This window comes from Hypanus sabinus, chromosome 5, assembly GCF_030144855.1.
Source record: "Hypanus sabinus isolate sHypSab1 chromosome 5, sHypSab1.hap1, whole genome shotgun sequence".
In the NCBI taxonomy this organism is placed as follows: Eukaryota; Metazoa; Chordata; class Chondrichthyes; order Myliobatiformes; family Dasyatidae; genus Hypanus; species Hypanus sabinus.
This window is the reverse complement of record NC_082710.1, coordinates 77,469,637-77,482,118: the sequence shown is the minus strand read 5'-3', so window position 1 is coordinate 77,482,118 and position 12,482 is coordinate 77,469,637. Positions and strand designations below refer to the sequence as shown.

At 43.8% G+C, this 12,482-nt stretch overlaps 1 protein-coding gene across 10 annotated transcripts in view; it reads right to left on the bottom strand.

The window, feature by feature from the left end:
* Positions 1-316: 316 nt before the first annotated feature.
* The window catches only part of LOC132394262 (zinc finger protein 229-like), a 32,622-nt gene continuing 20,456 nt past the window's right edge, over positions 317-12,482 (bottom strand). For 5 of the 10 annotated variants that reach the window (XM_059970155.1, XM_059970157.1, XM_059970150.1 and 2 more), the window contains exon 2: positions 317-3,090. In XM_059970155.1, the coding sequence (XP_059826138.1) occupies positions 1,532-2,653 (1,122 nt within the window). In that variant the 5' untranslated portion in view covers positions 2,654-3,090 and the 3' untranslated portion in view covers positions 317-1,531. Of the gene's footprint in view, positions 3,091-8,756; positions 8,778-11,623; positions 11,677-12,482 lie in introns of all 10 variants that reach the window. The other 5 variants (XM_059970159.1, XM_059970160.1, XM_059970158.1 and 2 more) reach the window with 2 other exon arrangements.

Genomic DNA, 12,482 nt, shown 5'->3' with positions numbered 1-12,482 from the left:
TGCACTTCTCTCTCTCTGAATCAGTACAAACACACTCTATCTCTTTTTAAAGGCACAATCTATATTGAATAAACCTTAAGACCTCGTCACACTTTGTTCTATTACTAACTCACCAGCATAATCTTCCAGCAGTACAATATCAACTCTTGCCCCTCTTTGACTCTTTATATATCTGAAAAACTTGTGATACTTGATATTATTGGCTGACTTACCTTAACTTTTCATCTTGTCTCTCCTGTGTGTGTTTTTTTTGTAGTTGTGTCCTGTTGGTTATGTAAAAGATTTTCAATCCTCTAACTTCCCACTATTTTCTTGCTATGTTATATGACCCCACTTTTGCTTTTATCAAAAGTAGGAGTAAATCTGTGGATGTCGGAAATCCTAACAACACATACACAAAATACTGGAGGAACCTCGGAGGCCATTAATAATATTACAGGATAAACAAGCAGGAACAACTCCCTCAATAGATAAAACCATTCCCAACTCACACATATTCCTCAACCAGTGGAGCACCACACCACTGGTCTTGTTTGTGTCACCAGTTAAACAAAAGAATTTCTCTGTCAGTCAGCTTCCAAATGCTTCTACACTGTTATTTGTTGTCACGCCCCGCTGCCGATTCCCTTCTCCTCATCATACGTTCTTACCCTGACCATCATCCAGAGCCCCAAACTCTGTCCTGTGCAGACCCGCCTCTGGTTTCTGACCCTGCTCCATTGAACATCCAACTAATGGTTTCCCATTCTGCATTCAGTCTTTAGACGACAGGCGTGTTTTCTAACAAACCTTTAGAAGCAGGAAAAATGACCCATAATGTGGAAATGAGTCGTGATTAAGGAGATTAACTACCAATGTCATTCTTCCTCAGCCCAGAGATTACAGGGACGAAGAACATCTCAGACAGAACTGCAGTCAACTCGACTTCTTCAGTCTGCAAAAAGTTCATGAGAAACCTCTTTCAGCCAGAGTGGTGACTGTTTGGAGCCCATCACCACAGTGAGAGCGAGAGGGGAACAGGGGAGGATTTAAAAGGACTGTCGTGGAACAGAATCACTGGTAGGGTCCAGCGGGCCTGAGTTGACTCTGTACTGGACATTAGTGTTATAAATTCACTAAGTACCAGAAACATAGATTAAAATAGAAAAGATTTATTTGTCTCAGATTCTGAATATTAAACTCCAGTCCCATTAAAGGTGAATATACAGCAGAAGAAACTCTTCCCATGCCCAGTGACAAGGGTGCAGAACTGGATGTGGTGAGCAGCAGCAATAATTGCAGAGTTCAGCACTGACAGTCACTCTCAAAATTGCATTCAGCAAAGGGGATGGTCAGATGTCCAGCATGCAGCTTATTAAAACTTTCTTCCCAGTGTGAACCGGTAGTGTGTCACAAGGTTAAGTTACTGAGTGAATCCCTTTCCACATTCACAGCAGGTGACCGGCCTCTCCCCAGTGTAAACTCAATGATGCACATTTGGTGGAGATGGCTGAGAGAATCTCTTCCCAAAGTCTGAGTAGGTGATCAGCCTCTACCCAGTGTGAACTTGCTGGTGTTTCAGTAGATGAGATGATTGTGTGAATGCCTTCCCACATTCAGAGCAGGTGAACGGCCTATCCCCAGTGTGAACTGACTGGTGTCTTTGTAGGTTGGATGACCGAGAGAATCCCTTCCCACATTCTGAGCAGGTAAACGGCTTCTCTCCAGTGTGAACTCGCTGATGTCTCTGTAGGTTGGATGACTGGGTGAATCCCTTTCCACATTCTGAGCAGGTGAACGGCCTCTCCCCAGTATGAACTGACTGGTGTAGCATTAGGGAAGATGTTCGAGTGAATCCCTTCCCACAGTCTGAGCAGGTGAACGGCCTCTCCCCAGTGTGAACTGACTGGTGTGCCAATAGCGAGGATGACAGAGTGAATCCCTTCCCACAGTCTGAGCAGGTGAACAGCCTCGCCCCAGTGTGAACTTTCTGGTGTATCTGTAGCTGAGATGACTGAGTGAATCGCTTCCCACAGTCTGAGCATTTAAACGGCCTCTCCCCAGTGTGAACCCGCTGGTGTATCTCTAGGTGAGATGACTGAGTGAATCCTTTCCCACAGTCTGAGCAGGTAAATGGTCTCTCCCCAGTGTGAACTCGTTGGTGTCTCAGTAGATGAGATGACTGAGTGAATCCCTTCCCACAGTCTGAGCAGTTGAACAGCCTCTCCCCAGTGTGAACTGACTGGTGTGCCAATAGAGAGGATGGCCGAGTGAATCCCTTTCCACAGTCTGAGCAGGTGAACGGCTTCTCACCACTGTGATCTCGCTGATGACTCTGTAAGTGGGACAATTGAGTGAATGTCTTCCCACAGTCTGAGCAGGTGAATGGCTTCTCCCCAGTGTGAAATGATTTGTGCATCAGTAGGTGTGATAATAAAGTGAATCCTTTCCCACAGTTTGAGCAGGTGAAAACCCTCTCTGCAGTGTGAACTGACTGGTGTTTCAGAAGGTGAGATGCCTGAGTGAATCCCTTCCCACAGTCTGAGCGGATGAATGGCCTCCCTCCAGTGTGAACTCGCTGGTGTACCTTCAGATTAGATGAGCAAGTGAATCGCTTCCCGCAGTCTAAACACGTGAACATCCGCTCCCCGGTGTGAATGTGCTGGTGAGCCATTTGGTCATATGACTGAGTGAATCCTTCCCCACAAATTCAGCAGGTGACCAGCCTCTGCCCAGTGTGAATTGACTGGTGTGTCCACAGGTGGGATGACTGACTGAAGCCCTTCTTACCCATCGAATAGATGACTGGCCTTGTCCAGTGTGAACTTGCTGATCCACCTTCAAGAGATGACCTTGAATCCCCAGTCTGAAAAGGTGAACGGCCTATCCCCTGTGTAAAATGACAGACATGCCAGTCGGTCAGATGATCGAGTGAATCCCTCTGCACAGTCTGAGTAGGAATGATGATTGAGTGAATCCCTCCACACAGTCTGAGTAGGAATGATGATTGAGTGAATCCCTTGCTCCACTTCTTAAATATCTAGACAGAGACAACAAAACTGGTGTGTTGTGGTCAAGCTTCCTATAGACAAATTCCTTGTCATTTTTAACCTGTAAAAAGATTTACAAAATCCATCAGTGGGTGAAAGATAACATTTCAGATGAGATCACTTTAATTGCGAAGGTGTGATCTGGCATTACACTGTTACAGTAAGGTTCAACACAAGTTGGAGAGAGAAATTATCTTCTATCTGGGCACAGTGCTGGTATATGGAATGACCATCAAATCCTCTGATGCTCTTCATGTCTCTAAAAGAATGGGGCATTTCTGCTGTCTCCAATCTGTGACGTGGCTCAGTTTGACTCTCCCCATTGGTATTATTCCCTGCTCCCACTGAGCTGCATGGGTTCCTGACACCTGTTACAAATGTGCCGCAACTCTGAGGGTCCGAAGGGTACAAAGTCGCCCCCTCCTTTTTGAGAATCGTAAGATTGCTATTAATTTGGGTCTGGGACCCAGGAAATGAGAGAGAATCCACAAGGTTTGGAATGTGCCCTGACCTCAGTGAAACAAAACCACTGATAACGGCCATTGTCTCTTGGAGACGGAATTATGTATTGAGTACTGTACTATTCATTGAAGCCCCTCAGGGGACGACCAGAGTGTGCTGGTTGAGGGATTGCATCATCCCAACTTGATTGACATCTGAGACCCCGTGAGTAAGGATAAAAGAGGGTCTGGGGAACAACCCCTTTTTACGCCCCAGGAGAAACGCTAGAAATCCCGTGACAACGTTTAATAGCGACAGCCAGTGGGGGGCTCGTGAGCGTCCTTCCCTTGCCTGGGACTGGCGGGCTCGCCACGGAAGTACGGCTTTAGCTAAAGGAGAGGCCACGAGTGAACGGCCACACCAACAGGACTCCCGACAGATCGAAATCATAAAAGGAAAGCCGGCAAGTTTTTCTCCCAAAACTCTCTCTCTCTCCAACCATTGAAAACCCAGCGGTCCCCAAAGGCTGCAGCCTGTATGAACTGAGTGACTTTTATATTTCCATCGGACAATACATTATCCCCTAGACAACGATAGAGCTTATTTCTTATTGATTATTTTTATACCCGCACTTTTAGATTTAGTATTGATGACGTATATTATCTGTATGTTTGCATTGATATTATTTTTGTGTATTTTTACTAATAAATATTGTTAAAATTGTATCATCAGGCTTCAACGGACCTCTTTATCTTTGCTGGTAAGTGATCCAATTATGGGGTTCGTAACAAAGTTGGGGCTCGTCCGAGATTTGATACCAAATTGGAGGGCCAGTGAATCGGGCTTTTAAGTCCAAACGTGGGTCTGGTTGCGCGGGTAAACAGACGGGAAACCAGCAATGATGGACGTTGACAAATTTATAGAAAACCCGACTATGGAGGCGCTAGAGGCTGCCACAAAGTCGGACTTGATAAATATTACGAAAGGACTAAACCTTGCAGAGGTGAGGTTGTCAATGAAAAAGCGGGAGGTGCAGAGGGCCATAACTCAGTATTATATTGTGAAGAATGTGTTTTCGGCTGAGATATTGGAAAATATCCCTGAAAAGGATAAAAGCTAGTGGGATGGCTCAGTTAGAGTTGGAGAAATTAAGGTTGGAACATGAAATTAAGTTAAAGCAGCTGGAAACAGCCGGAAAGGAAAAAGAAAGAGCCGACAATCAAAGGGAGTATGACCTCCAGCTAAAGGAGTTAGAGTTGTAAAGGGAGAAGGAAAGAGCTGAAAAGGAGCAGGAAAGAGCCGAGAAGCACAGGGAGCATGAAATTAAGTTAAAACAGCCGGAAGTAGCTGAAAAAGAGAAAGAAAGGGCCAAAAAAGAGAAGGAAAGGGCCGAGAAGGAGAGGCAGTATGAGGAGAATGAGAAACAGAGGCAACATGACTTGGACATGGAGAAGTTAAGGCAAGAGTGAAGAGCTCAAGGGCCAGACCGAGAGGAGCGGTTTAATGTTAGTCAGGAGTCTAGGTTAGTACCTCCGTTTGAGGAGACGGATATTGATAGCTATTTCTTGCATTTTGAAAAGGTGGCCCAAAGAGCAGTGGTTGGTGTTGTTAGAAAGTGTGTTAAAAATGAAGGCACACTGGGCATATGCGGCATTGTCCATGAAGGAGGAGGAGTCTGAGAATTATGAGAAAGTAAAGAAGGCCATTCTTTGGACCTGAAGCGTATAGACAAAAGTTCAGAAATTTAATGAAAGGGTGGAACCAGACGTATGCAGAGTTTGCCTATGAGAAGGGTGTGCTCTTGGATCGTTGGTGTGCAGCAGAAATGGTGGAAGAAGATTTTTGGCGTCTCAGGGAGTTAATTCTGATTGAGGAATTTAAAGGTTGTGTTTTGGATGATATCCAGATGTATTTGCATGAGAAGCCGAATAAGTCCATCTCCGAATTTGCTAGGTTCACAGATGAATATGCCCTAACCCACAAGACAAAGTTTTCCTCAAATAAAAGTTACCAGAGGGACCGTGGGAACGGTAGAGAAAGCCTGCCGGCTGAGGCAGGGATCCTGCCGGGAGCTAGTGGTAAAAGTAAGGCAAGACAGCAGGAGAGGTCCTGGCTTGACCTGTTTTAATTGTGGAAAGGTGGGTCATATTGCATCTAAGTGCCTTGCTCTGAGGAAGGAGACAGGAAAATGGAGAACAGCAGTCCCTACAGGATGTATTGTGGTGATCAGTAAATCAACGAGAAAGCCCCAGGTAGACAAAATACGAGAGGGGTCTGAGAAATGTATATCAGAAGGAACTGTGTCTGTGAAAGAGGGAGACACACCGGTTCCCGTGCAGATCTGGAGAGACACGGGAGCTGAGCTGTCATTGATTCACAGTTAGGTGCTAGATTTTGGTCCTCAGACTGGAGAGGTAGCTTTGAGAGGCATAGGAAGAGGGACAGAAGCGGTACCCTTGCATAGTATCCTTATAAATTGTCAGCTAGTATCTGGACCAGTTGAAATAGGGATGCGATCAGAATTCCCGAGAACTTACGTAGACATTCTTCTGGGTAACGATTTAGCTGGTGGTGACATTTGGTCGGCCATGGAGCTGACGAGTCAGCCTGTAAGTGTTGAGGACCCGCCCCTAGATTCCAAGATCTATCCTGCATGCGCGACCACTCGTAGCAGGTCGAAAAAGACAGCTGAGAACGAGACCAGTTTAAATCAGGCCAGTATCAATTTGGCCGAGACGTTTTTACCAACCCTGTACCAAGAGGGTTTCGAGTGTGGTAAAATGGAGAATAGGAAAGTGAAAGAGAGTAAGGGTGAGGAGGTAGACCTGCCCTTAGCCAGGAGGAAATTTATAGAGGCACGGAGTAAAGATGAGAAACAGATAAGGCTGTTAAAAGGTCCAGGGCTGGACATGGATGATCAGTTTGGTTTGGCAGAACTGTTTGAAGAAGTTGACAATTTTAAATGTGTTCCCGATAATGAAATGAGGGCAGCCCTAGATGAAAAGGATGCCATTACCTTGAAGAAGTCTGCTGGGTTGGCAGATGAGGTTGTTTCAGCCCGCGGGGTTGAGTTTACTCTGGAAGGGAGTTGCCCAGAGAGTAACTGGGAGGATCAGGGGAATTTAGAATTTGAAAAGTGTCCGGGTATTGAAAGCCTGGAAGAGGCAAATGTCCCGTTTGACTGTGTTCAAGATGTAGATGCACGTGGTACTGAACCTAGTAATGGAGCTCAGAAAAAGTCTGAGGTATTTGATTCAGTTGAAAAGGAATGCAGCCCTTGTGGGTCAGATGGCCTTGGTTCAGTGAAGAAAGGGTTAACCTTGGTCATAGTGGGAAGTGAGAGTTACCAGTTGTTTGTGTTCAAAGGTGTGTTAAAAGTTAGTGAGGAGATAAGAGGTGGTGAGGTTTAATATTATTATTGAAGGAAAAGGGAAAAGTGTAGTTCCTAAATTGAATGAAGAAAATTTAAAGCTGGATTGATGTCAGAAGCAGCAACCAGGTTACAGAGACAATGGCTTGTTAACATGGTGTCTGCAAATCAATTACAGGTTGATTCGGAATGTAAAGGTGCCCCACACGCTATTGTTATTCAAGAGTGTGCTGTGAAGAGGCAGAATTTGAAATGGTGTTTGGTCAAAGAGGGATTGCTTGCAGAATTTAAACTGAAAACTAATAGCAATAGCATGAAGGGTCCTGAAGATAAAACTAACAACTTGCTTAAAATTAAAGAATGGTGTGGAAATTCAGAAAATGGTCTAAGTTTGGGACACTTTGTTGATAAAATAACTCCTATGAAAGGAGCATGCGAAAGCCTATTCCACACTGGGATACAAGTTAACCATGTGGGAGTTAACTGGAAAAGGGGCGAGGGTTGACGGGATGCCATTTTAAATAACAGGATCCAGTTTTAAGGGATTTCGACAAAGCATGTGAATAATAAAGACAACCCCCATGGAAAACTGACTGTTAAGTTTGAAAGTAAAATAAAGATTAACATTTGCATGAACTTTTGTAATATACACATAAGCGAAGATCACAACTCTTTAGTTTTTGTTTGCTGAAGGAATGCAATAAAAATAGGTGGTTATCAAATTGGAGTCTGATGCTACAAGAATGTATTAAGGTACAAGATGTTAAGATATTAAAGGAAGTGACAATGTAATCACTAACTGTTTAGATGCTGAATTGAATGTATAACTGTATTACTCTGTAGTGAAAAAAAAACTCTTTTGTATTGTGTTAGATTCTGAAATCCTGTAAGACTCTGTATTAATTCATTTTTACCGGTGGTAACGATCTTAGAAGGAAGGGGGTGTTATTAATGTGCCACAACTCTGAGGGGCCGAAGGGTACAAAGTTGCCCCCTCCTTTTTGAGAATCGCAAGATCGCTATTAATTCGGGTCTGGGACCCAGGAAATGAGAGAGAATCCACAAGGTTTGGAATGTGCCCTGACCTCAGTGAAACAAAACCACTGATAACGGCCATTGTCTCTTGGAGACAGAATTGTGTATTGAGTACTGTACTATTCATTGAAGCCCCTCAGGGGACGACCAGAGTGTGCTGGTTGAGGGATTGCATCATCCCAACTTGATTGACATCTGAGACTCCGTGAGTAAGGATAAAAGAGGGTCTGGGGAACAACCCCTTTAGACGCACCAGGAGAAACGCTAGAAATCCCCTGACAGCGTTTAATAGCAACAGCCAGTGGGGGGCTCGAGAGCATCCTTCCCTTGCCTGGGATTGGCGGGCTCGCCACGGAAGAACATCTTTAGCTAAAGGAGAGGCCACAAGTGAACGGCCACACCAACAGGACTCCCGACTGATCGAAATCATAAAAGGAAAGCCGGCAAGTTTTTCTCCCAAAACTCTCTCTCTCCAACCATTGAAAACTCAGCGGTCCCCAAAGGCTGCAGCCTGCATGAACTGAGTGACTTTTGTATTTCCATCGGACAATACATTATCCCCTAGACAATGATAGAGCTTATTTCTTATTATTATTATACCCGCACTTTTAGATTTAGTATTGACGACATATATTATCTGTACGTTTGCATTGATATTATTTTTGTGTATTTTTACTAATAAATACTGTTAAAAATCGTATCATCAGACTTCAACGGACCTCTCTACCTTTGCTGGTAAGTGATCCAGTTACGTGGTTCGTAACACACCACAGTAACTGAAACACCCTCACATAAATAGCCTTAGTTAATATGCAGCTGGGATTTTTTTTGTGTACTGTTAGTGCCACAGTTTTAATGCCATGTAAATATCTCCTACTCACATGTATGGTTGGTCTGCACAGCTGTTAAAAGGAATTAGAGTGAATATTAGTATTATTTCAGGTTCTTATCACAGTCATAGAAATGTACAACACAGAAACAGGCCCTTTGGCCCATCTAATTGCTGCTGAGCTAGTTAAACTATCCACTCCCATACCTCTACCATCCAGGTACCTTTACAAACCTCTTAAATGTGAAATCGATCTTGCATGCACCACTTGCACTGGCTGCTCATTTCACACCTGGATGACCATCTGTGTGAAGAAGTTTCCCTCTTGTTCCCCTTAATGTCTCACCTTTCACCCATAACCCATGGTCTCTGGTTGTATTCCCACCCCATCTCAGTGCTAAAAGCCAGCTTGCATTTACTCCATCTAAACCCTCATAATTGCGGTATACCTCCATCAAATCTCCCCTCAGTCTTCTACATTCCAAGGAATAAAGTCCTGACCTGTTCAATCTTTCCTTATAACTCAGACCTGGCAACATCCCTGTGAATTTTCTCTGAACTTTTTCAACTGCTTTTTTATCTTTCCTGTAGATTGGTGACCCAAACTGCACACAATACTACAAATTAGGCCTCACCAATGTCGTGTACAAAGTCAACATAACATCCATCTCCTGTACTCAGTACTTTGGTTTATGAAGGCCAATCTGCCAAAATCTTTCTTTCCAACCCTATCTAACTGTGATACGACTTTCAGTGAATTATAGACCTGAATTCCCAGATCCCTTTCTTCCACAGCACCGCTCAGTGCCCTACCAGTCACTGTGTAAGACCTTGGTCCTACCAAGTGCAACACCTTACACTTAGAACCATAGAACATTACAGCACAGGAACAGGCCTTTAGGGCTTTCTTGGCTGTGCCAAAACATTTTCTGCCTAGTCACACTGACCTGCACCTGGACAATAACCCTCCATACACCTCTCATCCATATACCTGTCCAAGTTTTCCTTAAATGTTAAAAGTGAGCCCGTATTTACTACTTCATCTGGCAGCTCATTCCACACTCCCACCACTCTCTGTGTGAAGAAGCCCCCCCTAATGTTCCCTTTAAACTTTTCCACTTTCACCCTCAACACTGTTTTTTTTTTCTCCCCTAGCCTCAGTGGAAAAAGCCTACTTGCATTCACTCTATTTATACCCATCATAGTTTTATATACCTCTAGCAAGTCTCCCCTCATTCTTCTATGTTCCAGGGAATAAAGTCCTAACTTATTGAACCTTTCTCTGTAACTCAGTTTCTCAAGTCCTGGCAACATCCTTATAAATCTTCTCTGCACTCTTTCAGCCTTATTAATATTCTTCCTGTATCCAAAGCAGCAGACAATACTTCAAATTCAGCCTCATCACTGCCTTATACAACCTCACCACAACATTCCAACTCTTATATTCAATACTTTGATTTATAAACGCCAGTGTACCAAAAACTCTCTTTACTACCCTATCCACCTGTGGTGCCACTTCTAGGGAATTTTGTATCTGTATTGCCAGATCCCTTTGTTCAACTGCACTCCTCAGTGCCCTACCTTTTACCTGGTATGTTCTATCTTGGTTTTTCCTTCCAAAGTGCAATATCTCACACTTGTCTGTATTAAACTCCATCTGCCATTTTTCAGCCCATTTTTCCAGCTGGTCCAGATCCCTCTGCAAGCTTTGAAAACCTTCCTCACTGTCCACTACACCTCCAATCTTTGTATCATCAGCAAATTTGCTGATCCAATTTACCACATTATCATCCAGATCATTGATATAGATGACAAAAAACAATGGACCCAGCACTGATCCCTGTGGCACACCACTAGTCACAGGCCTCCACTCACAGAAGCAATCCTCCACTACCACTCTCTGACTTTTCCCATCGAGTCAATGTCTAGTCCAATTTACTACCTCATCATGTATACCTAGGGACTGAATCTTCCTAACTAACCTCCCATGCGGGACTTTGTCAAAGGCCTTACTGAAGTCCATGTAGACAACATCCACTGCCTTCCTTTCATCAACTTTCCTTGTAACCTCCTCAAAAAACACTAACAGATTTGTTAAACATGACCTACCACACAAAAAGCACTGTTGACTCTCCCTAATAAGTCCCAGTCTATCTAAATACTTGTAGATCCTATCTCTTAGCCTTCCAATATTTTACCTACTACCAACGTCAAACTTACCGGCCTATAATTTCCCGGATTACTTTTAGAGCCTTTGTTAAACAACAGAACAACATGAGCTGTCCTCCAATCCCCTGGCACCTCACCCGTAGATACCAACATTTTAAATATATCTGCCAGGGCCCCTGCAAATTCAACGCTGGTCTCCTTCAAGGTCCAAGGGAATACCCTATCAGGTCCTGGGGATTTTTCTTCTCTGATTTGCCTCAAGATAGCAAGCACCTCCTCCTCTTCAATCTGTATAGGGTCAATGACCTCACTACCTGTTTGCCTTATTTCCATTGACTCTGCCAGTTTCCCTAGTAAATACAGACGCAAAAAAAAAATTAAGATCTCCCCCATTTCTTTTGGTTCCATACATAGCCGACCACTGTGATCTTCAAGAGAACCAATTTTATCCCTTACTATCCTTTTGCTCTTAATATATCTGCAGAAGCTCTTTGGATTATCCTTCATCTTGACTGCCAAAGATGCTTCATGTCTTATTTTAGCCCTCCTGATTTATTTCTTAAGTATACTTTGCACTTTTTGTACTCCTCAAGTACCTTATTTGCTCCCTGTTTCTTATACATGTCATACATTTCTCTCTTCTTCTTTATCAGAGTTCCAATATCCCTAGAGAACCAAGGTTCCTTATTCACTTAACCTTTAATCCTGACAGGAACATACTGTTACGAACCCCGTAACTGTGTGTCTCACCAGCAAAGATGGAAGTGTCCATTGGAGTCTGGTGATACTATCTTCAACAGTATCTATTAGTAAAAATACACAAAAATAATATCAATGTAAATATACAGATAACATATGTCATCAATACTAAACCTAAAAGTGCGGGTATAATAATAATCAATAAGAAATAAGCTCTATCGTTGTCTAGGGGTTGATGAATTGTCAGATGGAAATATAAAGTTCAGTTCAGTTCATGCAGTTGTTGGCCGCTGTGTTGCAATTTTTGGAGAGAGAGAGAGAGAAAGAGAACAGTAACAGCTATTGACTTGCCAACTTTCCTTTCCGATTTTGATCCATCGATCCGTTGTTGTTGTGGCCATTCACGTATGACCCCTCCATCCTTTAGCTAGACCGTTCTTCCGTGGTGGACTCGTCACCCAGGCAAGGGTGGACACACACACAAGCCCCCACCGGTCTCATAGCGTCTCTCCTGGTGCGCCTGAGGGGGTGTTACCCCAGACCCTACTTTTATCCCTAGTCACGGGGTCTCAGGTGTCAATCAGGTTGGGATGATGCAACCCATCAAACCAGCCTACCCCTGGTTGCCCCCTGGGAGGTTTCAATGAATAGGACAGCACTCAATAAACAATCCTTCTCCAAGAGACAATTGCAGTAAATCTCCCCTTTTGTCAATAGGAGACATTCCAACCTGAGCTGTGTCTCTTCTCTCATTAATTTTCATGAGCGGTTGCCAATAACAACTGCCTTTGGCAGATTTCCTTTTGTCCCTTTCATTTCCTTGGTAGTAGCCTTGAAATAGTAGCGATTTGCGATTTCTCCAAAAGGGGCGGGGGGGGGCGACTTTGCACCCTTCTGCCCATCAGAGTTG